Here is a 24,310-nt window from a genome sequence, read left to right as displayed (position 1 = left end):
GGTAAATCTGTGCTTTCTCTCTCTGAAGTAAAGCAGAAAATAAATGAAATCCGTTCTTGCTCTACTGCAATTACTGAGGCAGTCTCACTCCAGCTGGGCAATAGCAGGGAAACTGTTTCCTGCTGTCCTGTTGTGGTCAGCGCTGGTACACTCAGTGTCACTGGACCAAGTGCTGGAAGAGGGTGGCACTGGGTCATCTGGGAGGTTTCCACAGCCTATCTGTGTCAGTGCACAGCACGTGAGGGGACAGAAGCAAAGCAACGTCCTCCTCTTTCGCATCCTTTTGTTTGAAAGTATGTCCTGGTAAGCCAAGGGAATGATGGAGAGAGATAATAACACACCCTTTGGAATAATCTTTGGAAACATTCTGGTGGCAACGAGGTGTTCCAACCCATACAGCCTGCATCACTGAAAACCACTGAACAACAGCAAAAAGGGAAAAAAAAGGGATGATCATCAGGAAAATTGCTATAATGGTAAGATAATTAGAACACAGAATGATTAATATTAGTCAGCGTGCTGCATTGGCAAGGACTGTGCAAGCTGACATAATAGGCCTCTTCCGTATCAAATGTGGGGTTTCAGCATTTGGTTTAACACTTTCATGCAACTTTAATAGAGTTCATAACTGAAACAGGCATTTGGTTCTCGTGTAATGTTGCAGTGCTTTCCGTCTCCTATGGCTACTACAAGGAGCTGCTTGTATTTCCTTTTGTAACTACTGATTACTGAAGTATGAAAAACATCCTCAGCATGGAGCCCTTCTGCACTGTCTTGAATGCTCAGCCAGACACAAATTCCTAAGTGCGCTCTTCATGTGCAGATGAAAATGGACTTTCCTAAAAGGAAACATCTCTGAAGTTCTTCAGAAAATGGTTGTCTTCGTCTCAAGGAATAAATATCAGGACTCAAGAGATCCAATACTGACATTACTTTTGAAAAAGACTCCTATAAATGTCTAATGTATCACAAGCCCCTGCCTGTTTGTTACCTTTACCCTGTCACTTGGGCAGTCCCCCAGCCAGCCCTCCTGTGTGGGCTCCTACTAAGCCCCTGTTACATGCCAAGACTAAACTGGTGCAAGAAACTAGATTTAGCACCAGATTTAATCACTGGTTTTGTAACCTGGTTGAGTTTGGAGCAAAACTTTGACTGCAGAATTACCTCAGTGAAACACACATGGTCCCCATCTCTACCAGATGTCACAGGCGAATGAGGAGTTGTTCTTCACTCCTGGCAACCCCATGTGGTCATGGGCCAGATCCTTTGACATTTTGTCTCCCTCCATTTTCACCAGTTGCTCCTGAGTAGGCTAGGGCCGTTTTACAAGGATCTGCAGAGGCTTAGACATTGTCTGTTATCTGCTCCCTCTGTTGGGGCACTCAGGATAGCACAAGCTTGGCCTTCCCCCTGCCTCTGCGCACTGCAGAGATCAGGCACATCCTTCATTACAGCCAAATTTAACATTGGTGCTTTGTGGCAGAAAATCCCCTGACTTCAGTAGTGCTTTTTTCCCCTCTCACCCCTTGGCTATGTAAATAAAACCTGTTTTTTTTCGTTCAGGAGTGGGAGAGTGCACTGCCCAAATTCCCCACTCTGCTCCGGTGCACAGCGTGCAGGGCCTCTGGCTGCTGTTACAAAGGGATATCGGAAAGGAATTGCAGTCACGCAGCTGTGCAGTGAATATGTAAAGAGTGTTTGGTGTGGTGTGTATTTTGTGGATTATTTTCTCTCTCCTTCTGACCCTCCCTCAGATGAAATCCCTGCACTTCATCCATCCCTCTGGGTTGGGCAATCAGCAGATACGATCAAGGTCTGTAAGGAGGCAGTGGTCGGGCATACCAAGCAGTTGCATTAGGACTAATGGGAAACAAAGCTGGGAACAGAAGACAGAGAAATATGGCAGAATAAGATTCATTAGGGATCAGATTCAATAACTGTAAAATGATCAGAAGTTTATGATCAAAGGCTTACTTGAAGCATTTTAATGACACAGTCATTTAATCCATTTAAAGCAGATAGATAAGGAGTTAAGTGAAATCTACAGCAGTCGTCTTTCTGAGCTGTTTATGAACCTGTTGCAGGCTACAGATCACTGTGAAAGGCACAGGATGGATGCCTGCTATAGTAATTGAATAGTATATAATGGGCTACCAGTCTTTACGGTCTGATTTACATGTTTGGTCGGTAAAACTTAATGCAAAAGCTTGTGGTTTGTCTTAGAAGCATGTGTGGTTCCTGAGCTATTTCTCATGTGTCTGTTCCTAGCAAGAGCACTGAATGAAAGAGAGGGCAGAATTAGTTTAAAACCTTTCTGTGCCAGGATATTTAATTCCCAGTGTATCTCCTCTGGAAGTAGCATCAATTTAGGCTGTTGTAGTGATAAGATTCAGATGGGCTCTGACATTTGAACCACCGTGTCACCTACTATAAGAACTACGTATCTTAAAGAAAACTGGTAGGGTCAAGGGGACACAGAAGGTTGTTTTCATCTTTTCCTTCCACTGCTGGACTTGTGCCAGCTCTCTTGGTGGCTCTCCTTGGTTAGTCAGCTTCCTTCCCAGCTTTTCTTGCCAAACTTTGGACATTAGGACAGCACTTTGCTGTGCTCACAGAAAGCAGTGCTCCCTCAGTCCCGCATTCTCTCTAGCTTTTAGTCACCTGGCCACTATGAAGCAAATTATAGCTGGGGGCTGTGTGTGTCTACAGACTGCACCACCTTCTATTTCTCAGGTAGCTGTTCTCTTCAATACTCCTCTCTCTGCGTGCACACTCCCGGGTTTATAACATAGCTAAGAGCTCCTGTGTCCCACATACTCTTCAGTAAAGGAGTACTCTCCTTTTGTTAAACACTTAGTCTCTCTGCACACACTTTGCACAGCTTGAGAAGCAAGCAGAGGGGGCTCTTTCTCTACTCACAGCTCGAGGCTTGTTGAGCTGTAGGAAGCAAAGTAGTCGCCGCTGCTGCATTGTTTAAGGCTGTGTTACAGCACTGGCTGTGCATGCTGCAGACACAGCAGCAGAGTTGGTATCAAGCTGGTAGGGAACAGGGAGAATTTCCAAGGGCTTCAGGCCATCTTGTTTTCTACTTACACAGAAAGTTCCTGTCCCGCAGTGGTATTGATTAGTTTCAGAATAGGAAGATGATAAATGGAGATTTCAGGTGGTTCTGGGAGATGTGACTGCAATGGTTGGAGGTGTTTAAATAAAGCCTGCATTACCTTCTTACCTCATGCTGGTTTTCTTGCTGATCCCAGGAGGGATCTGCTGCTGTCTAGCATCAGTGTGGTCCCATGGAGGGGCCTTTGTGCTTTACATGGCAGCTACCTCCATCTTCACACCAGCTTCTCTCCTCCATGCTCACTACCCTTCCAATGCAATCTTTGGGATGCCTGTTAAATACTCAAAGGGGGCATATAAGACAGATGGGGACAGACTTCTTAGCAGGGCTTGTTGCAATACGTGAAGGGGTATAGGTCTTAAACTAAAAGGGGCGAGATTTAGACTAGATAGAAAGAAGAAATTTTTCACAATGGTGATGTTAAAACAATGGCACAGGTTGCCTGGAGAGGTGGTGGGTGCCTTACCCCTGGAAACATTCAAAGTCAGGTTGGATGGAGCTCTGACCTGTTGAAGATATCCCTGTTCATTGAAGGGCGGTTGGACTAGATGGCCCTTAAAGGTCCCTTCCAGCACAAGCTACTCTGTGATTGTCAGATTCTGGTGCAGTTAAGTTTGCCTGGACCTGAGCAGCTTTGATCCTTCTTGGATACAGCAGATCAGTCTTTGCAGAAGTCAAACCCTGTGTCCATGTGCTCCTCGCAGGGAGGCTCCATGGACTGCCGGACCTGGTAACCCAGTATTTGCTGCCCATCTCACGTGGCAGAGCAGTACTCCTGGTTTCGCTTAGTAGTGCTTCATTTTAAATAGGAGACTATCTCATTTAACAGATTTTGAGAGAGGCAAACACATTTGTGTGTGGTTTAACTCAATATACAGGCTGCAGAGCTGAAGTGAAGGTTCTGATCTGTTCCTACAGTTGAGATAGCATTCAGAAAACAAATTAGAGTTTGCAACTGGGAAGGATCCAGGCAGAACTTAGAAAAATGAATGGTATTCTCAAGTTCAGCACGGCTAAGCTGGTCGCTGATCCAGAGAAAGCAGGCATGTGTTGAGGAATTAGGGATGCTTGGGATTTTCTCTGTTCAGGATAGAGAGGCAGCCATGTTACAGTCTTGGGTAGGGCTTTTTTAATATGGATTAGAGTTCCTAGCACTGGCAAGGAGGTAGCTGTGGGGAACTGATCTTGAGATTAGTGAGCTGGGTTTATCTGTTCCAAAAGGCCAGTTAATAGCTGAAGCTTTTCATGTGTCAGCTCATGATGTTCTAGGAGTTTCCTGAGGGGAGAACCAAAATTATTTATCCATCTGAACCCTGCTTGATAAGCATGAAGCACCACAATCATGTTGTTGTTACTGTGACATGCATGCACTAGGAAGGAAATAATCTGGGATTACAGGGGCAAATAGTGCTTGTTCAAGTTGTTGGCTTCCTTGCGTCACCTCTACTCTGCAATCCTTCAGGTGCTTTCTTGACTGCAAAGGTGCTCAAAACTAGATGGCAGATGCTGCCATCAGAGGGCAGCTGTGGAAGATGGATAGGTGATTGGCAGCAGGGTGCTAGATGGGAACGTGAGAAATAGTTTGTTAAAGTGCTGGCTTTAATGAAGGAGAATGGTTGTTTTACAAAGAATGTGTACACTGTACACGTGGTCGAGAGTGATGTATGTAGAGATGTGTTCATGTTTTGTGACTTCTTTCTTGAGCTTTCACGTCTCAATCCATCTTTCTTTCCTCACCATCACCCAGAAGAGAACTCCTTAAGTTAACTTTACTCCCTTTAAATCAGGATGGAGACTCCCTGATTTAAAGCCTGGTGACCAAGAAAGTTGGCAGGTGACAAACCTGTTTCCAGTCTCTGGTTTTTTGCGCTCTAATCACCAAATAAGCCTTTTACTTTTCCAGTGAGCTGGATTACATCCGTATGGATCAACATGCACGTGTTCAAGTTGTCGTCACAACTGTGAAAAATACATTTCCTTTAGGGGAGAAAAACACAATCCCAGTGCCTGGATCTTAACTGTCATTCTGCTTTTCCATCACCTGAGGATTTGAGCAGCTCAACCACTCTGACATATTAAAATGAACATAGATTTGGAAGTATTTTTATATTTAGAAGCATTGATTCTAATATAATTTCTGTACAAATTAGAATTCTCCTTGAAAAAGATTAAACTGCCAGTGATAACATCTCGGTTCTTGTTATGTCTGAGAGGAATAAATGCTGAAGTTACAGAATTGTCTGGAGGCTTAAAAAGTAAGAGGGGGAATTAATGATATGAGAGAGAATGGATGAAAGTACTGGATAACGCTTCTTCTGAATTGGAGGAAGTGGGATGAGTTGAATTAAGAGGTTTATGGCCAAAAAGAATATCCATTTAGTCTGAGCTGCTGAATAACACACAAAATACAGGTTTAAGAGAAAACTCTACCCAGTGACTTGTGGTTGCTTCAGAGACTCTTTTTAATAAGATATCAAATTTTGATTTAGAGATACTAATAGACAATGTATTGGTTTCCCTGCTTAGTCATCCCTATTAAAATATATGTATATATTATTCCCAGTTGGCTGACTTCCCCGTGAGCTATTGGGTTTTCGCTACGCTTTTGTTGCTGGATTAAAGAACCATTTAGTGTCAGATTTCCACCAAAGAGCCTGATCAAATTACTTCAGCCTTCTCCATAGTAAATGCAATGGTTTGATTTCCATTCATTTCTTTTTGTGAGATGTGTTCTTCGGACCATGAATCATTCATGGCAATCTTCTCACACCTTTCCTTAATTTTCAGCAGCCCTCTGACACATGCCCAGCTCACCTGGATGCAGCAGCACTGTAGTGGTCTCATCAATGTTGCATTCAGAGGCAATATTATTTCTCTAGCCCTATTCATAGGAATGTGAAGATTCTCACTGTTCCTTCTCTTTTCTCCCCACGGCATTAAATTGGAGGTTACCCTGAGTTATTAACCATGGGCAAAAGCCTTCCTCACAGACATTGTCTACCAGAAAGTATTGCATACCTGAGACTCCATTCTGTGCTTTGGGATGTCTTAGGATGCATTTGAATTCCTGTGGAATGGTTGTGCCTAGCACAATCAGATTTCTAAGCTATCTTTGTGGGCTTTGTTGTTTGCTACAATTCTGCCTTTGTGTTATCTGCATATTTTACCAAGGATTTCTTATTTTCTTGTGTATCTCAGAGATTGAACGCTGCATAGGAGCGGTGAAGGAAGCAATTCTTATTGGAGGTAACTGGGAAATGGCGCTATTAGTTCATCAGCTTTCAGGCCATTTAAAAACTGCTCTAGTCTGATTTTGCATCATGCTGGTTTTAGCAGAAAATGTGATTTTGATACCGAGGCAAATATTTCACAGAATTCCCATTCTGTTGTGTCAACACAGTTATCTTAATTAGGTAGACTTGAAATCTCCTCAAGTCTATTTGACAAGACCTGTTTTCCATGAAATTGTGTTACTTGCTTCTTTCTGCTCTCTTCTTCTAATGGAGTTATGTATCAGTTCTGTCTTGTGAGTTAAGGGGATTCAGTTTGCTGCCTTCTGGAAGCTTCATGACAAGTGAACGAGGCAGCAGATAACTTGATCTGTATGAGGCGAGCTGCTTAATCTCATTTCTCGGTCTTCACAGTCTATTCACCAGCCTATGCTATCTCACTCCCACTGCAGTAAATGCAAACTGTGCAGATCAATAGTGCCAATGGGTGATTAGTAATTTGCAAACTTCAGGAAGTGAATTCATCCAATTTGAGGTTTTGAGTTGGAGAAGAAAGTAGAGGAGTGTTTGAGTGGGCTGAAATGATGGATTCAGGTATTTCCTCTCAAGTGAAATGTAAGCATCGTTGAGCTCTGTTAAGCAGGACCATAGCAGAGGTTTGTTCTCCTTTTGCAGTGATTACGGAAAATAATGTTTTCTCTGAAATCACTAACATCAAATGTCCTTTTCCTTTATCACCTCTCTTGATCTTCTTCTTTACTGTTGACCTGCTGGAGGATAAAAATGGATAAATTTATGCAAGGAAGATTTTTATCATTATTCTCGAGGTCACTTTTTGCTGGTTCAGGCAGATGAAGTCAGAGGTGCTTGTCTCCTCCTCAGTATCAGCTTCAGGCAGAAACTCCCTGCTTTCTGTCAGTACATCCCAAAGGCATCAAAGACTGTTTGGGGGTTCTGCTTGTGAAAGCAACTCGGAAAAATGCCTTTAGCTCCCTCAGAGAACTTGTGTACTGCTGAAGGTTGCAGCAAATAGCAGTAGTTTTAAAACCAAAGGTTTAAGGTATTTAAAACCAAAACAGTAACTGAAATACGAAAAATGGCCAGGTAATTGCTACAATAGTCTAAGGAAGGCAAAATGCATTCTCCCATAGCAAGTGGGATCTGCCCCCTGAAAGTCAGTGTGATTGTGTGCTGAAAGCTGCTGTCTGAAAACCAGGAAGGTTGTCTTTGGGATTCGCTCAAATAAAGCTGCAAAGATGCCTTCTCAACCACAGCTCGTCTGTGTTCCTGAGTTATGCATGTGTTATCTAATTAAAGCTTAATGGGAAAGAAGCAACTACCGCAGAGCAAGAGCATGTTGTGGTAGCTGTTGTGTAAGGCTGAGCTGTCCTCTCCTTGGTGCTTTGTTACACCAAGGCTGGAGAGCTGGTTTCCCACTGTGAAACACCGGAAAACTGGAATTTCTCCTCATTCTCAGTGTTCTTTCATAAAAACGTTTGATTCATGTTGACAATGAGGAAAGGGATGATAAAAATCAAACCCTGAATTTTATACAGCAGGATATACTGTGCTTTGAATGAGGTTTTGTAGGGTCTTAACAGTTTATAGGTTGACCTGGCAGTCATAAGTCTGGAGAAACTTGGCAGTAAAGTTTCATATCATTGCCCCTTCACATCTCTGAGCAAAATGGGCTTGTTGCTCTCCAGCCCATTAGTATGGTGAAGTAAAACTGGTGAAACAAAATCAAACAGGAGATAGGACAGTTGTATTTCAGACCATTAAGTCGTGCAGTTTTGTTATCTACCGCATATATTTCAAGACAAAATTGGTTTGGGCTCAACTTTGTAGCAGTCTAAGCTTGAATAAAGAAGGTGTGTTATTGGAGATGAATAGATACAAGGCAGGTCTAGCATGTTGACAGAGGCATTTTGCTAATGGGCTGGCGATCCCACTGTGTGTGACATTCATAAGCATTTTCCCATATCTTTGGTTCAAATTGCCTGTAAGAAAAATAGTTGAATAGTAGTTAAAGCTTTGCAGGCAGGCAAAAAGTATTTTCCCCCCAGTGGAAGCCAAGAAAGTGTGTTTAAGCAGATGGTTGTGCTGATGTAAGTCCCCGCCATAGGCAGGCTCCCACAGCGCATGGGGTGTGAAGTGGTGGGGAGGATGTAGCTTATGTCACCTACCGAGGTGCAGCAAAAATCAAACCCCTGCCTTTGTGCCAGAAATGTTTTTCTCTTTGTCATGGGAGTAGAAAGGTGTAAACTGAAACTCTTCTCGGCAGACAAAGCTCAGGTGGATCCCTTGTGATCCTGCTCCTCTTCTCCCTCTGCTCCATTACCACTTGAAATTCCCCTTCTTAGCCCAAGCATCTTTTCCCGCATGGAGACTTTCTAGGTCTCAGCAATACAATGGGTAAATCAAAGCCAAGTTACCAGCTCATACTTTCTCAGGCCGTATGTAACTAGCGAGAGGTATTGATTTAGTTTTGATGTGATGTACCTTATAAATATGCATGAGGATTTAGGGTTATTTAACTGTGCTTTTTAATTCTCCTTGCATTGCTGACTCTTCCAGTCGAGAGTTTCTTTGTATGCACAGCAAGGTGCTCTGTGACAGCCCTGTTCTCACTGCCTGGGACCTCTCTAATGTTTGTTAATCCTAAGTCTGTAGAAACTTTTAATGATCGAGGAATGGAAGGACACAAAGCACACCCTTCTGCATGGGGTGCAAGGGAACAGAGTCCAGCTCCCTCAGGAGCTAGGTAAGGAAACCTGGGACCAGAAAGTGATTGTCAACAGGTGGGGAGGAGGAAGGAGATGCTCCTGGATAAGGGGGAATATGCTGTTTTCATAAGGGCTCCTACAACTTACTTAAATACATGAAATAACCTCATCAAATGGTGAAAAGGGAGGGAAAATCAAATGTTTACCTGTTTGCCCTGAGGAGCTTGAAGCAAATGTAGCCACTGAACTGATATTGGGGTGTTTTAGATACTCAGGTTTCTTACTTGAGAAAGAGCAGAACAAGATAGGGTTCTGCATATTCAACATAGCTGAGTGAAACTGCACTTTGTGGTGACTAATGTAGGTAGCTACATGGATAATTAAGAAAGGTATGTGTGTATATATATGTTCTCTGAGATGTGGAAGCTCCCTATTTGCTCTCTCACTTTTCCCTCTACCAGATGATCCATTACTAGAGAAAGAGCAGTTTCCTCCTGGTACCTGGTTGGATGTTGAGGTGGGGAAAATGAGCTCTCCCCAGGGGCAAGCTGTGTCAAGACAAACACCGCATCATTGAGAAGTGGCTGTGACAAAAAGAATAAAACTTGGCAATTCTTCTCTAGCTCCTCTTCCCCTCGGTGTGTTGCAAGGACTTGTTTTGTTTCCTCATTATTATCTTCTGCTCAGCCAGCACAGGAGTGTGGGAGGCAATAACCTCTCTCAGTGAGAGGCTGCAGTGGAGCTTGTTTAACCTGGAGCATGTTTGCTATAAACCCCACTCAGACACTGCCCTGCTGCTCGAGGAGACTGTCAGAAATGAGTCCTCCAAACCATTTGTGTCTGTCACAGTTTCTATATGATGTGAAAGGCAACTTGACTTGCTCTTTAAGTGGAACTGCTTCCAGCTTGAGGCAGGGAGTCTGTTAACAACAACGGGTCAGCTCTGTGCTGTGGCCAAGGCTGAGGGTGCATGTTCATTCACTGAAAGCATGGGGAGCTTTGTACCTTGCCAGGTCAGAGTTATACATGCAAGGGTATATAATAGCACTTTCATATACATTAAATTGCAGGATCGAAACATGAAGCCTTTAGGAAGTCTCAGCATTGCTGTTAATGCTGTTGTGGTTAACCTCAGCAATCAGCCTGTGCAGTGTTTGCTGTACAAATACACAACATGATAGACAGCAATTTTTGTCACTTATGTTTTAGGCTGTTATATGCTCAGCTAGAGCTTAGATGGGTCCTGCCATGAGATCCGGAAGGCTGTGGCTTTTGCATAATTTGTAATTATTCATCTTTATTTTTATATAAGATACTATCTAAAAAAATACCCGTAGAGGTTTTGGGTTTGTTCTAATGAGATACTGTTAACTGGAAAATCTCATTACATTGCAGTTCTTCTTTCCTTTATGAAGTCTAGAAAGAGGGACCTCTGTTGTACTTCACTTTGAATACTGAGGGTACCAGCCTGGCACAGCCAGTTTGTGCTGCTTTTCTACTCTGGGATCTCCCCTTGAAAACCCACCTGAATTCATTCCAAAGTAGAGCTTTACCAGGAAATGCAGAAGTAAGGAGGCGTTTTATAGAGCATCCCTGGGAAGGAAAGCTTTGAATGGTTGAATATCTGGATTGGGGTAAAAACTACAAACTCCCTTCAAGTATCTTCTTTCTTGTCTGTTGTACAGTATCTTCATGCGCATGTTGCTTGCAGGATAAAGAAAGCAGAACAACAAAGAAGTAGTTTAATTTCTTGTATTTGGAACTGTGTGCACTTCTCCTCACCAGCTCGGTCTGGTCTGACACTTCTCTACAGTATTCTTGGCCAAAGTTACTTCATTTGTATGGGGAAGTTGATAAAATGTTTTTTGCAGTTCAGATCTGTGAGAGCCAGAGTTTCTCACCATGAAGTTAAGTCTTATCTCTGAAAAAGAATTCCTGTAACTCAAACTAAAAGCTCTTTGGGGCTGTTCTCAGAACTGACATGCTTTTTACTTTCACTGTGTATCAAAGGGTTTTGAACCATCACAGGTCTTCTCTGCACACTACCAGGGTGTAAATAATAGCAAGTTTTTATGGACATTGTTCTCTGGACTTGAAACAACTGGCGTAGAAACCCTGGAATTCAAAGCTCCAGGTGGTAACAAACCATCCCAGAGCAGACTGTGATTTTCCTCCATTTCAGTAAAAGGAAGAGCAGCAATTGAAAAGGACAGTGAACGTTTGAATGCATTTTTTTCTCTCAGATTATCCCAACTCCACACCATTCCATGTCTTACTGTCCTGACTCTTAACCTTCTGATCACGTTTGTTTGCATCCCTGACCTCATCTGAATGCCTCACTCAATGCAAATTATAGTCTTGCATCCTCCAGGGGATAATGCATTTCAAAGTGGGTATAGAGGAAAGATTTCCTATTTAAACTCTACCTGAAGGGCTTCGGCACCACTGCTGAGACATTTTCTTTTATTACTTGTATTGCAGCAGTGCCCAGAACGTGTTACATGTTGTACCCAAAGATGTGGTCTGGTGTTAGAGCAGTGTGATTAGGTGATTAGAGCTTTTCTGTCCATGATACAGCCCAAGTCCAGCTCTGACTCATTGCTAATTTGCTGTAGATGTTGTGGTAAAAGAGAGCCATAGGCAGGAATATCAATGAGTATGTGTAGTTGTGGCAGGTCAGCTCAGGAAGGGAAAGAAAAAGCCCTGTGGTAGTCCTTGCGAGAGAATCAGCCGATCCAGGTATTGAAGGTGGCATTTACGGATGGAGTGGGGAAGGTAATATGGGATTACTGGTGACATTGCTTGTCAGGGTAAGGACCCTGAAATCTGTTCAGCTGGTGGGAACAGTAGAGGAGTTACTGAGGATGAAGAGGCACAACTCAGATTACCTTTGCTGTTGTGGAAATGACTAACATGGGTGTTGAGGAGAAAGGATCCCAGAATCAAGGTGTGTGGACAAGAGGTCACATCACGGAGGCAGGGAGAAAGATCTTGCTGGTTTGGAAAAGAAACAGCAGGAATTTGCCAAGAACTGGCTAAGGGAAGGATGTAAACGTTGCCCAAGTGAATTTCTGCTGCCAGGTTTCAGGGTTGTGCGCGCTGCAGATGTACACACAAAGATAGATGATGGAGAGAGAAAAAGAGTGAGAAAGAGGGAAGGGAATTGCCATGAGACCTGGTGGCAACAAGTGAGCCTCTGCCCAACACCCAGCACTTTCTGGGTTGTTTTTTACCTCCAACTGTTCCTAATTTCAAGTGTGCACACTGGCAAAGCTGTGAGGAGCAGGTGGTGGTTGTTGCTTATTTGTTAGCTTGCTTTGTCTCATCTTTGCAATCCATTTTTGTTAATACAGCGCCTGTTCTGAGGGTTTTAAAGATCCCTCGGTGTAGTTATCTTCTGTGACAGAGGGAGCTGGGGCTGCTGAGCGTGCTGTGCTTTGTGCACTGGCTACAGAGGGAATTCTTTGGGATGCAGTTTACTGTGGGTTTTACTCTAATCACTTTAACAAGCCTGAGCAAAGAAACAAAAGGAACAAAACCAAGAAACAGAATTTCCATTAAAATGGCATTTCCTGAGGTAGGATTAAGCTTTCGAGGCTGCCTGCTACTAGATGCAGAAATGCCTCCTATAGCCTTTTGTAGGAGAGAGCTGAGTAACCAATTTCGGGTTTGGTTTTAAAAAGCTGTTAAGAGTCAAGGTAGATGAGGAGAAGCTGCTCACCTGCATAGTGAGCCCTAATGAATAAGCTGCTGCAACAAGAGCTATGTTTGTTGGGGACTTTGCCTATGCTTTTCTGATAAATTCCAGTTTTGCATTCACACGAGGTTTTTGGTCTCCATCTTGGAGTAAAATTTACAATGGGTATTGGTGGAAGACTACCGGTGGACAATTCTTGACATAAATGCCATAGCACTAACTGTAAGCTGAAGAGAAATACATTCAAAGATGACTTGTAATGATTTGTGACTTCAAGATGATTTGTGACTTCTCCAGTTTCATAATTCAGTAAAAGCAACAGGGTATTCAGTAGCTGTGTGCAGAGCCCTGTGCCTTGGTGCTTGTGTTTGCTCGCAAATACCACATGTTTATGGAGGAACAAACCAGTTAATTCCAGAAACCTGAAGCCTTAGCGAAGTCATGCGTTTCTGTTATAGCTTAAAATGTGTGTAGGTTCTGTGGTCAGGAGGAAGCACTGAATTCCAGCATCTTTCCTCCAGCCCTCAGCCCTCCAGAATCATCACCTTCTTTGAAAGCTCTCTTCTTTCTAGGACCAGTTTTCTTTTTTGGGAACCCCTCTTTTCAGCACCATCTTTCCTTCTGGAACCCCAAGCCCCTGGTTTTCCCTGTCTAAATAGTCTAAATCATTGATCAGCTTGTGATCTGTTCCCTAAGCAGTGATTCATGTCTCTCTGTGTTTGGAGAATTCAAGATGTGCCCCTTTGGTTTAGTCCAGGTCTTACCAAAATTGACAGACGTGCTGTGCTTGCAATAAGCAAGTAGCATCTTCTGCTTGGGAGTTCAAAAGTTCACTTTCAGACATCCACCACATGCATATACCTGATTATCTGCCATGTGTTAACGTTCACAATTTAAGCTACTTTTTACCTCTAGAAGGTAGCAAATGGATGCAAGAGCATTCCCTGGCTAGTTGGATGCCTTTCAAACACTCCCCTTGCACCACCCTTCCAATTGATGCTTTATGCTTTATATCTGTCTTTAAGAAACTTTCCCATCTGTCTCCTACAGATAGATGCAGTCTCTATTTCAGGTGTCCTTCCAAGGTAACTACTGACCCATCATTTCTTTAAAGCTGATGCAATCTTATAAGCTCTTTAGATTGTTTCTAAGTTCCCAAGTATTGAATAACATGTCCCAGTCTGGAAATCTCAAAGGCTTTTCTCTTAAGAAGTCAGCATGGAAACATTCCTTAGCTCAGAAAGCAGCAGTGTGTATCGCTTGTGTTTGGGTGGTGCTCGCTGTGTGTGAGAGTCACACAAAGAAGAAATGGTCCTTCCCTTGAAGAGCTTCCAATTGTCAGCCTTTTCTCAGCAGGGGCAAGCACAATCTGTTGCATTGCAAGCGAGGAGCGATTAAACTCAGCTGTCCATATGCTCTGCCAGAATTGATTGTGCTGCTCAGAAATCACAATCTTTTAAGGCTGATAGACATGAAGACTCTGAAAAAAAAAAAAGGCACTTAAGTGTATGCCAGCCTCATCTATGGGTTTTTGGCAGCTTTGTTTTCAAATGCGTTAAGCAGGAGGAGCCTGCAATGATGTGAAAGCAGTTGAAAATCCTTGGCAGTGCTTGCTGCCGTTGTATCCTGACAGTCACTGCCTCGTTGGGACATGTGAACTTCTTTAACTTCATTACTGATGTTACATAAACATATTCACAACAGTTGAAACTATTCCCTTTGCTACCAGTTCTACCTTCTGATTAGAAATACCTGCAGTAGATGAATAGATCTTAAATGGAGTCGTTAAGCACTGAATGTTTCATCAAATGTAAAGTAGTCCACATCGTTTTAAGTACTTTATTCTTACCTGTGGGCCTGTGAAAGTGAGTTGAGCGGAAAGAAAAGCTTTCATAGCTCCTGGAGAAAGACATCCCTGAATTGGGACTGCGCAGTTTTCAAACAACCAGGAGGAGAGACACCAGAATAAGTTCAGGCCTTTTCAAGGTGCTGTCACTGGCAGCTTTCATTGTTCTTCTAAACAACTCCTCTTCTAAAGGAAAAGTTTCTGGTTTTCAGAGATTAAAGCAATCCTGTCTTCATTCATTGCTTCGTCACTTGACTGATTCTTCCCTAATGGGGAAAGTACTTAGGAAGTTTTTGAGCTGTAATTTCAACACGTAGCTCAACATACTGACTGTTTGCCGATAATGTAGTTTGAAAAATGACACAATCCATCAGAGCAGTTATCTCCTCAGGGTGGTTTTTGCAAGCTGGGAGATACAACAGGGAAGGAAGGATGGAAGGCATCTGACTTGAGCTTGTTCCTCTGTTCTATCTGGCAGATTGGCTCTGTGTCAAACTCTCTTTTCCATAGTCCTTTGTCAGAAAGTTTTTCAATCATTGGAGTATCCCATGTCCCAGAGTGTGTTTAGAACATATTGCACTGGGACAACATTTGTGTGTTGCATCTGTGGTGGCTGTCTCACATAATGACTGTAATCGGGACACAAGTGCTGGGGTGACTCTTCTCAGTGGTATGCAAGAGAGTTTTCCTCATGCAGACCCTGGGGCACATGTCTGGAAGGCTGAGGATAATGCATCAAAACAACATTATTTCACAAACTAGAACATATTAACATGGTGAGTCAACAAATCATCTCTCTAAAATGTCCGATGCCCTTCTGAGAGCACGGAAGCAGTTTTGCTGCCTTAAGCACCAAATCAGTTAGTTAGCATCTTGCTTTCCAGAAATGAATAATTCACTCTTCTACTAAGTGTCAGCCTGACTTGGTTGCAATCAATCAAGGTATTTATTGCTTCCTCCTAAATTGAAGCTCTTTGTACATTTTTCTGACAAATCTGCATTACCAGCTCAGTGTTATTCCTTGAAAGAAGAATCAATGAGCACCAGCAGTTCTCTGTAGTGCAAGTTATTTACTTTTCAGCATCTCTACACTTTCCAGGTTTTAAAGTATTGGGAAAAATAGGGGTACAGAGGGGGGGATGCTGCAAAACTAGCAGTAGTGTGTCGTCTGCACTGTTTGAGACACTGGCCATGATATGCTGTGAGCAGAACAATCTACTGAATGAACCAGGGGCAGGGTGGCTTTCCAATAAAGGGACTATCTATAGGTCATGTATTGATTGCATCTTCCAAATGTTTCATAGTTCTGTATAGAGACATGATGAGCTTAAACTGATTTAGTCAATTCTTACATTCAGGCCATATTTCCAAGGCTGAAGCACACTTTTCATACTTCTTGGAGAAACCAGGGATACACTCCCATTTGTTGCAAGATGCTTTTTAACTCTGCTAAGCAATAGCTCCTGCCATGTGTTGGTTCAGCACAGGAGCAGCATCTGGATCTGCTCCTGGACAGTTGCACCAGATCCTGTGCAAAGAATGTGGCCATCTCTTCTATACCACACCTTTCAAATGCCACTGTTCGGTGGCATTTGGTCTTCCTCATCAGTAGTCCCAGATTAGAAATTATTTTCTAAATGGGTAAATCTGGTTTAGATCTTCTCACCCAGCATCCAAAACACCATTTTCCAGGCTTCTGTTGCAGAGCTGAAAGAACAGAATCCTGATAAGATTTAATTTATTGTGGAGGGAAGAGCAGCTGACAGAGAAAAGCAGCTATTTATGTTTTCCAGAGCTAAAGGGATTCCAGGAGAACATTGTTTGCTTTCTCCAGTCCCTGGTTTCTTACCAGTATTAAGGTTTCCTTCAAATGCTAGTGAGAATTTGAATGCTGCTTTCCAGCCATGACTCTTTGTAGAGCCAACCAAAGTCACTCCCAACCTTCAGAAACTTTGAAGAACACTCCAAATAAGAAGTTGTGATTCTGTTTTGGATGTCTGGTATCCCATACACCTGCGACTGATCCCTTTCATCAGAAACTGGTTCTGTTCTGTGCTGTTTCTGTGGAAAGCTTCCTGCATCTATTTGGAAATCCATACGATGGCAATAAATTTCCCAGAACCTTGAACTGGAGACTGCATCTTTCCATACCTCTGCTCCCCTCACATAGAATCATAGAATGGTTTGGGTTGGAAAGGACCTTAAGATCATCCAGTTCCAACCCCCTCCCATGGGCAGGGATGCCTCACAGTAAACCATGGCACCCAAGGCTCTGTCCAACCTGGCCTTGAACACTGCCAGGGATGGAGCATTCACAACCTCCCTGGGCAACCCATTCCAGTGCCTCACCACCCTAACAGGAAAGAATTTCTTCCTTATATCCAATCTTAAACTTCCCCTGTTTAAGTTTGAACCCGTTACCCCTTGTTCTGTCACTACAGTCCTGATGACGAGTCCCTCCCCAGCATCCCTATAGGCCCCCTTCAGATACTGGAAGGCTGCTGTGGGGTCTCCACGCAGCCTTCTCTTCTCCAGGCTGAACAGCCCCAACTTTCTCAGCCTGTCTTCATGCAGGAGGTGCTCCAGTCCCCTGATCATCCTCATACCATCAGCCTTTACTGTCTCTTTTGGGGCTTTTAGATGGTAGTTTGTTGTGGGGTTGTACAGGATCTGTCACGCCAGGATCCCTGTCTCACTTGGTTGTGTTTACGTGTTCTATAATATAAACCAGCAGCACTAATATTTTAGCTGTAGGGAGAAATGTACTGGTTTGATGTGTGTTGTGTAGAATAAAGAGAAAGCTACTGCCCCTAGCCCCAGTATGTGAGTGGCATAGCAAATATGTTAGTGATCTCCCAGAAATGTTAAATGAGGTGGATTCTGCCACAGCCTTCATCTCACAGTGAGCTTTTAAGAGAATCTCCTGTCTCAGTTTAGCTACAGACTGACATGCTCAGGAGCATTGGTGAGCCCTGAAAATAAGACTGAGTCTTAGTGCTGAGGTTTAGAGCATGATTTTTCAAGGATAGGTGTTATATAAAAGGAGAGGATAAATGGATTGAAAGAGCTATAATAGCCAAAGCAATGCAGCTTCATGGCAGGGCTTTATAGAAAGGCCAGAGAGGTGTTTTAAAGGAGTAAATAACCTGCAAAATAAACAGCCTAGTGCAGTGTGGGTTAAAGCAGCCCTGGCAAGAAGGCAACAGCCAACTCCAGGTTTGCATGGCTTTCCTCCACATTCAGATCCTTCTGCTGCCTCATGCCTGCTGTGATGGTGCAGGATGGAGCTGCACCAAGGAGAAGTGATCCCTGCCTGACCTTGGTGCTGCAGCCAGCGAGGGAGATGCGGCCAGAGCTTCATATCTTGTCAGAAATACCATGATACATGATTGTGCAGCTCTGATTTTCAGGGCATCATTTGCCAGCTAGTGTAAACCTCATCAAAAACTTTGGGATTGAATCTCTTCCCTTGAAAGGCAAACACAAGAGTGAGGAGTGCCTTGACCTGTCTGGGAGACTCCTGAAATGCAAATAGCAGAAGAATTTAGATAGCTGGGTGCAGAAACAGGCTTGTAAATGCCAGTGTGTTGCTGGGGAGAATATATCTAACAAGCTGGTGTTACAGCTATCTTCATTCTCCCTCTGTTCAACATCTCCAGGATGCTGCTTGTGGTCCCAGTTCTTCAGTTCTCTCCTAAATTTCTCTTGGCCAAGGCTGTCAGTGGGCTTATTTCTTCTCTTGGTCCCTGTCTGTCAGGTCCAGGTTGCTTGTCTCAACCTTCCCGTGGAATTGAGGTCACAAAAGCCCATTGCTGTGGGGTTGCAGAGCAGCACTGGCCCCCAAGATGTTCCTTGAGGTCTCCTGAGCACCACAAGGCATGGGCAGCACAAGAATGTGCATTACCTGCTTGGTATATGGCTGAGGGCTGGAAGACCATGTACTGTGACTGTGGAGAATGCAGACAGCTAGGCCCAGTATCCAACATTTCCATGCCTGACTTTCCCAAGTTCTCTGGAGTGAGCTACCTGGACCAGGGCAGCCCACTGGGGTTCCCTGTGTCTTCCTGTGCTAAGAGGTGCCTCCCACCCCCTCTTGGCCTGGGACATACACAGATATGCACTGCCTTTGTTTTTAACTTGTGCTTACACCATGAAGTAGTGACTGCCTCTTCCACCAACATGGACCTGAGGGGTTAAACTGATTTCTCCCAGTTTCTCACAACATAGTGATTTCTCAGTGTAGTTAGGAGGAACAACTGTACCCCCACTCCCACCCCCCTTTTTTTGCCTTTGGGAAACACAGCAGTGAGAGCATCTGCTGGTTTCTAGGCACATTCCATAGCAGTTCTTATTGAACACAACCAGATGTATCATGCCAAATTGGTTATAATCAGAAATTAAAGCTGGCCACCCCCAGCCCCTCTGATCTCTGAGGACTGGCTGCATCACAAGGAGGGGGGTTGATTTTGTGCCAGATGTCTATACTTTTAACACAACAACCTGCATCTCTGCTGGTGAGGACATCTCTTCGTGCTGCTTGCTGCCTGGCTAACTAGAAAGTGAGGTTTTAAAGGAGAATTTCAGTATGGTTCCAGAAGGAGAGCACTGGAAAACTTGTGAGATGTAGTGAACCTTGCATGTGAACATCAAAAAAGAACCCAGCTGGTCCTTAACCATTGTCCATGTAGCCCATAAGAGCATCTCTGGCCACAGTGATGGAAGATCTCTTTTGGGAGAGTCCCCACCCTCCACAACCCTCTCCCAGCAGCCAGAGATGCTGGAGAATGCAGCCCTGCCCTCCCTTGGCAGGATTCAGCTGTGGAGCTGTTGTCCATGAATCTGCCAAACCCATGTTTGAACCAGTGCTGTGTCTGCTGCCAGACAGTTCCCTCCCATTGTAGGCAGAGGTGCTTTACACAATGTGGACAGAGCTTTTTCCGTAGAAGATGTTGGGAATGGGATCTTCCTGGGGTCTCTTACCAGCAACGACCAACAAGTCAGGATGCAGTTGCTCAGTCTCTGCTTTGGTTTGCTTGAAAAAACAACCCACGTAAAGTTCTAGCACATCTTTAATGAAAATGAAATGATAAAATTGGGATAATACCCACCTCCTGCTGCTCTTGATGGTTAATTAATGTTTACAAATCACTTTAGGTCCTGAGATTTAATTGAAGGCAAAATATTACCATATAAAATACCTTTTTCTGCAGGCGGTGCTGTTGGGTTTCACTGGGCACGGTGCCGTGGAAGCCAACATTAGCGCAAGCTTTACTGCTTCTGTGGTCGTGAGGCTTCCTGTGATTTATATGGAAATTGTCTCTCTGAAATCATAAATGTAACATCAGTGTTTTCCTCTCGCTTTGAAAGAATATTAATTTGCTAGCTTAGGACTTGACTGACTATTTAAACTGCTATAAATACAACTCACCTCTGAGAAAAAAGCATCAAATTCACATTCACTATGTGCTCACTTGCTTGGGATGAGCTGATACAACTTGCTAATGACTCTACCACTGGATGTTGCTGGCTTGTAATAAATTAGGCTGGTACTGGGTGTCCTGCTGTAGTTGAAGGGTGTATCTGTGTGCTCATTATAATCTCCTGCTATCAAGAGATGTAAAATGCAGCTATAAAATTTCATTTCTGGAGGTAAATTTAACTGTGGAGGTGGCAGTAAGGGAGCAAGCTCTGCTGAGTGGGGGTTTTGGTGGGGTTTTTTGGCTGGTTTCTTTTTTAGAAAGAGTAGCAAGAGAATGAGAAGCAATACTGGGTTTGGCTGGCTTCAACTGCTGGAATAAAACATTATCACTGCATAAATGTCCCGTTTTCTGCTGTAACACTTTCTGTCTTCATACAAAGAGTGGCACAGGTTAGAATCATAGAATAATTAGGGTTGGAAAGGACCTCAAGATCATCTGGTTCCAACCCTCCTGCCATAGACAGGGACACCTCACACTAAACCATCCCACACAAGGCTTCATCCAACCTGGCCTTGAACACCACCAGGGATGGAGCATTCACCACTACTTTGGGCAACCTGTTCCAGTGCCTCACCACCCTTACAGTAAAAAACTTCTTCCTTATATCCAATCTAAACTTCCCCTGTTTAAGTTTGAACCCATTACCCCTTGTCCTAGCACAGCAGTCCCTAGTGAAGAGTCCTTCCCCAGCATCCTTATAAGCCCCCTTCAGATACTGGAAGGCTGCTATTAGGTCCCCACGCAGCCTTCTCTTCTCCAGGCTAAACAGCCCCAACTTCCTCAGCCTGTCTTCATACGGGAGGTGCTCCAGTCCCCTGATCATCCTCGTGGCCTCCTCTGGACTTGTTCCAGCAGTTCCATGTCCTTTTTATGTTGAGGACCCCAGAACTGCACACAATGCTCCAGGTGAGGTCTCACAAGAGCAGAGCAGAGGGGCAGGATCACCTCCTTCGACCTGCTGGTCACGCTCCTTTTGATGCAGCCCAGGATACGGTTGGCTTTCTGGGCTGTGAGCGCACACTAAGCGGGCTCATGTTCATTTTCTCATCGACCAGCACCCCCAAGTCCTTCTCCACAGGGCTGCTCTGAATCTCTTCTCTGCCCAACCTGTAGCTGTGCCTGGGGTTGCTCCGACCCAGGTGTAGGACCCTGCACTTGTCGTGGTTGAACTTCATAAGGTTGGCATCAGCCCACCTCACAAGCGTGTCAAGGTCCCTCTGGATGGCATCCCTTCCCTCCAGCATATCAACCGGACCACGCAGCTTGGTGTCATCAGCAAACTTGCTGAGGGCACACTCGATCCCACTGTCCATGTCAGCGACGTTAAAGATGTTAAACAAAACTGGTCCCAACACCGATCCCTGAGGGACACCACTCGTTACCGGTCTCCAGCCGGACATCGAGCCATTGACCACAACTCTTTGTGTGCGGCCGTCCAGCCAGTTCTTTATCCACCGAGTGGTCCATCCATCAAATTGATAACTCTCCAATTTAGAGACAAGGATGTCGTGTGGGACAGTGTTGAATGCTTTGCACAAGTCCAGGTAAATGACATCAGCTGCTCTACCCCTGTCCATCAGTTCTGTAGCCCCATCATGGAAAGCCACCAAATTGGTCAGGCAGGATTTCCCCTTAGTGAAGCCATGCTGGCTGTCACCAAGCACCTTGTTGTTCTTCATGTGCCTTAGCATGCCATCCAGGAGAATGTGCTCCAAGATTTTACCAGGCACAGAGGTGAGACTGACTGGTCTGTAATTCCCCGGGTCTTCCATTTTCCCCTTCTTGAAAATGGGGGTTATATTTCCCTTTTTCCAGTCATCAGGAACTTCACCTGACTGCCATGATTTTTCAAATACAATGGCCAGTGGCTTAGCAACTTCATTTGCCAGCTCCTTCAGGACCCGTGGATGGATTCCATCAGGTCCCATGGAGTTGTGTACGTTCAGGTTCTTAAGATGCTCTCGAACCAGATGCTCTCCTACAGTGGACTTAGGGTCTTCATTCTCACAGTCCCTGCATCTGCCTTCCAAGACTTGGATGGTGTGGTCAGAGCCTTTGCCAGTGAAGATGGAGGCAAATAAGCCGTTAAGAACCCCAGCCTTCTCCAAATCCTGGGTAGCCAGTTCTCCCGATAGCTTCCGGAGGGGGCCTGCTTTGTCCCTAGTCTCTCTTTTGTTCGCTACGTACCTATAGAATCCCTTCCTGTTATCCTTAAAATCCCTAGCCAAGTTTAATTCTAACTGGGCCTTAGCTTTCCTAACCTGGTCCCTAGATTCTTGGACAACATCCCCATATTCTTCCCAGGCCGCCTGTCCTTGCTTCCACCTTTTATAAGCCTCTTTTTTTCTTCAGAGTTCCCTCAGCAGCTCCTTATCCATCCAAGGAGGTCTCCTGGCCCTCCTGCTGCACTTCCTTCTAGTTGGGATGCAGCACTCCTGAGCTTGTAGCAGGTGATCCTTGAATATCAACCAAGAGTCTTGGGCCCCTCTGCCCTCTAGGGCTATATCCCATGGAACCTTACTGAGCAGGCTCCTGAAGAGGCTGAAGTCTGCTCTCCTGAAGTCCAGGGCAGTGAGCTTGCTGCACGCTCTTCTCACTGTCCTGGGGATCTCAAATTCGACCATCTCATGATCTCTGCAACCAAGGCTGTCCTGGAGGGTCACATTTCCAGCAAGCCCTTTCTTGTTGGTGAGCACGAGGTCAAGCATGGCACCTCTCCTTGTCGGCTTCTCTACTACTTGCAGAAGGAAGTTGTCGTCCACACAATCAAGGAACCTCCTGGATTGCTTGTTCTGGGCCATACCGCCCCTCCAACAGATGTCAGGATGGTTGAAGTCCCCCATGAGGACAAGGGCCTGCGAGCGTGAGCCTTTTCCTATCTGTCTATAGAGTGCTTCATCCGCAGGTTCTCTTTGATCAGGCGGCCTGTAACAGATCCCCGCAGTAATGTCTCCCACAGTTGTTTTCCCTTTAGCCCTAACCCACAAACTCTCTGTTGACTGCTCACCTGTCCCCAGACAGAGTTCCATACTCTCCAGCCTATCCCTAACATAAATAGCAACTCCCCCTCCGTATCTGCTGGGCCTGTCTCTTCTAAAGAGCCTGTAACCTTCCATTCCAACACTCAGTCGTAGGAGCCATCCCACCATGTTTCTGTGATGCCTATTGTATCATACCCCCGTAGATGTGCACACAACTCTAATTCCTCTTGTTTGTTCCGCATGCTACGGGCATTTCTATAGAGGCATCTGAGCCAAGCTCCAAAGGAAGCCAGCTCATTGGCTGGGGCGACTGGAATATCTCTACATTGCTCCAAGCATTTATTATAGGTGCTGGCAACCAGCTGGGTGTGTTTGGATGGGATGATGCCCCACTCCCCCAACACATCTGGTTTAAAGCATTCTTGACCAGTCTGGCAAGCCTCCTACCAAAACCGCTCTTCCCCTTCTTCATCAGACCAGCTCCACCAGCCCTCGGTAGACCTGGCCTACTAACTTGGGTCCTGTGTTCCAAGACACCCAAACCCCTGACTATGGCACCACCCTTCTAACCATTTATTAACCTGGCCAATCCTCCTAGCCTTTTTGGGGTCTTCCCCTGTATCCTGGAGAACTGACGAAAAGACAGTCTGAGCTCCAGAGACCCTAACCACCTCTCCAAGGGCTCTGTAGTCCTTCTTTATGTTCTCCAGGCTACTTCTGTCTAAATATCTACTGCTGTCTGGTTGGACCAGTTACTCAACTGCTTCTGTTGTTTCTGCCACACAGGGTGACTATGACCCCAGCAAAACCAAAGTTCTTCATTTCAGCATGAATCCAGCGAGCTTGGCCATGCAGCAGCGCAAGGAGGAGCACCAGCAGCTCCAGGAGGCATATGAAAGGCTGAGGGAGACGGTGAGGGTGCTTGAAGGAGGTGGTTCCATTCCTGAGAATCTGGAAGGACTTGGGAGTTTACAGTCATCACAAGAAATTGCAGGTAGGCTGCTGGCTTCTGGTTGTGAAGATGCACTTACGCATCCTGCCAAAGGAGCTGTCTGCAGAAGCAGATGGAGACATTGCAGACAGTGTGCTTGATGGAACAGTTATAAGGGAAATGAAAAAATGCTGGGTTGATGCAGGAGAGAGTAAATGTGGTGGCAATCCTGTGGCAGTTTGCTACAGAGGGTAGGTGGTAAGGATAAATAATGATAATTCATATCATTTGCTCATGA

The 24,310-nt window shown here is 44.7% G+C and overlaps 1 protein-coding gene across 4 annotated transcripts in view; it reads left to right on the top strand.

Annotated features, from left to right (window-relative positions):
- MAD1L1 (mitotic arrest deficient 1 like 1) overlaps window positions 1–24,310 on the top strand; it is a 378,161-nt gene that overhangs the window by 227,516 nt on the left and 126,335 nt on the right. For all 4 annotated transcript variants that reach the window (XM_065684510.1, XM_065684508.1, XM_065684507.1 and 1 more), the window contains exon 16: window positions 23,868–24,075. In XM_065684510.1, coding sequence (XP_065540582.1) covers window positions 23,868–24,075 — 208 coding nt within the window. The remainder of the gene's footprint in view (window positions 1–23,867; window positions 24,076–24,310) is intronic.

Source organism: Lathamus discolor, chromosome 6 (assembly GCF_037157495.1).
Source record: "Lathamus discolor isolate bLatDis1 chromosome 6, bLatDis1.hap1, whole genome shotgun sequence".
In the NCBI taxonomy this organism is placed as follows: Eukaryota; Metazoa; Chordata; class Aves; order Psittaciformes; family Psittacidae; genus Lathamus; species Lathamus discolor.
This window is presented reverse-complemented; position numbering and strand designations above follow the sequence as displayed.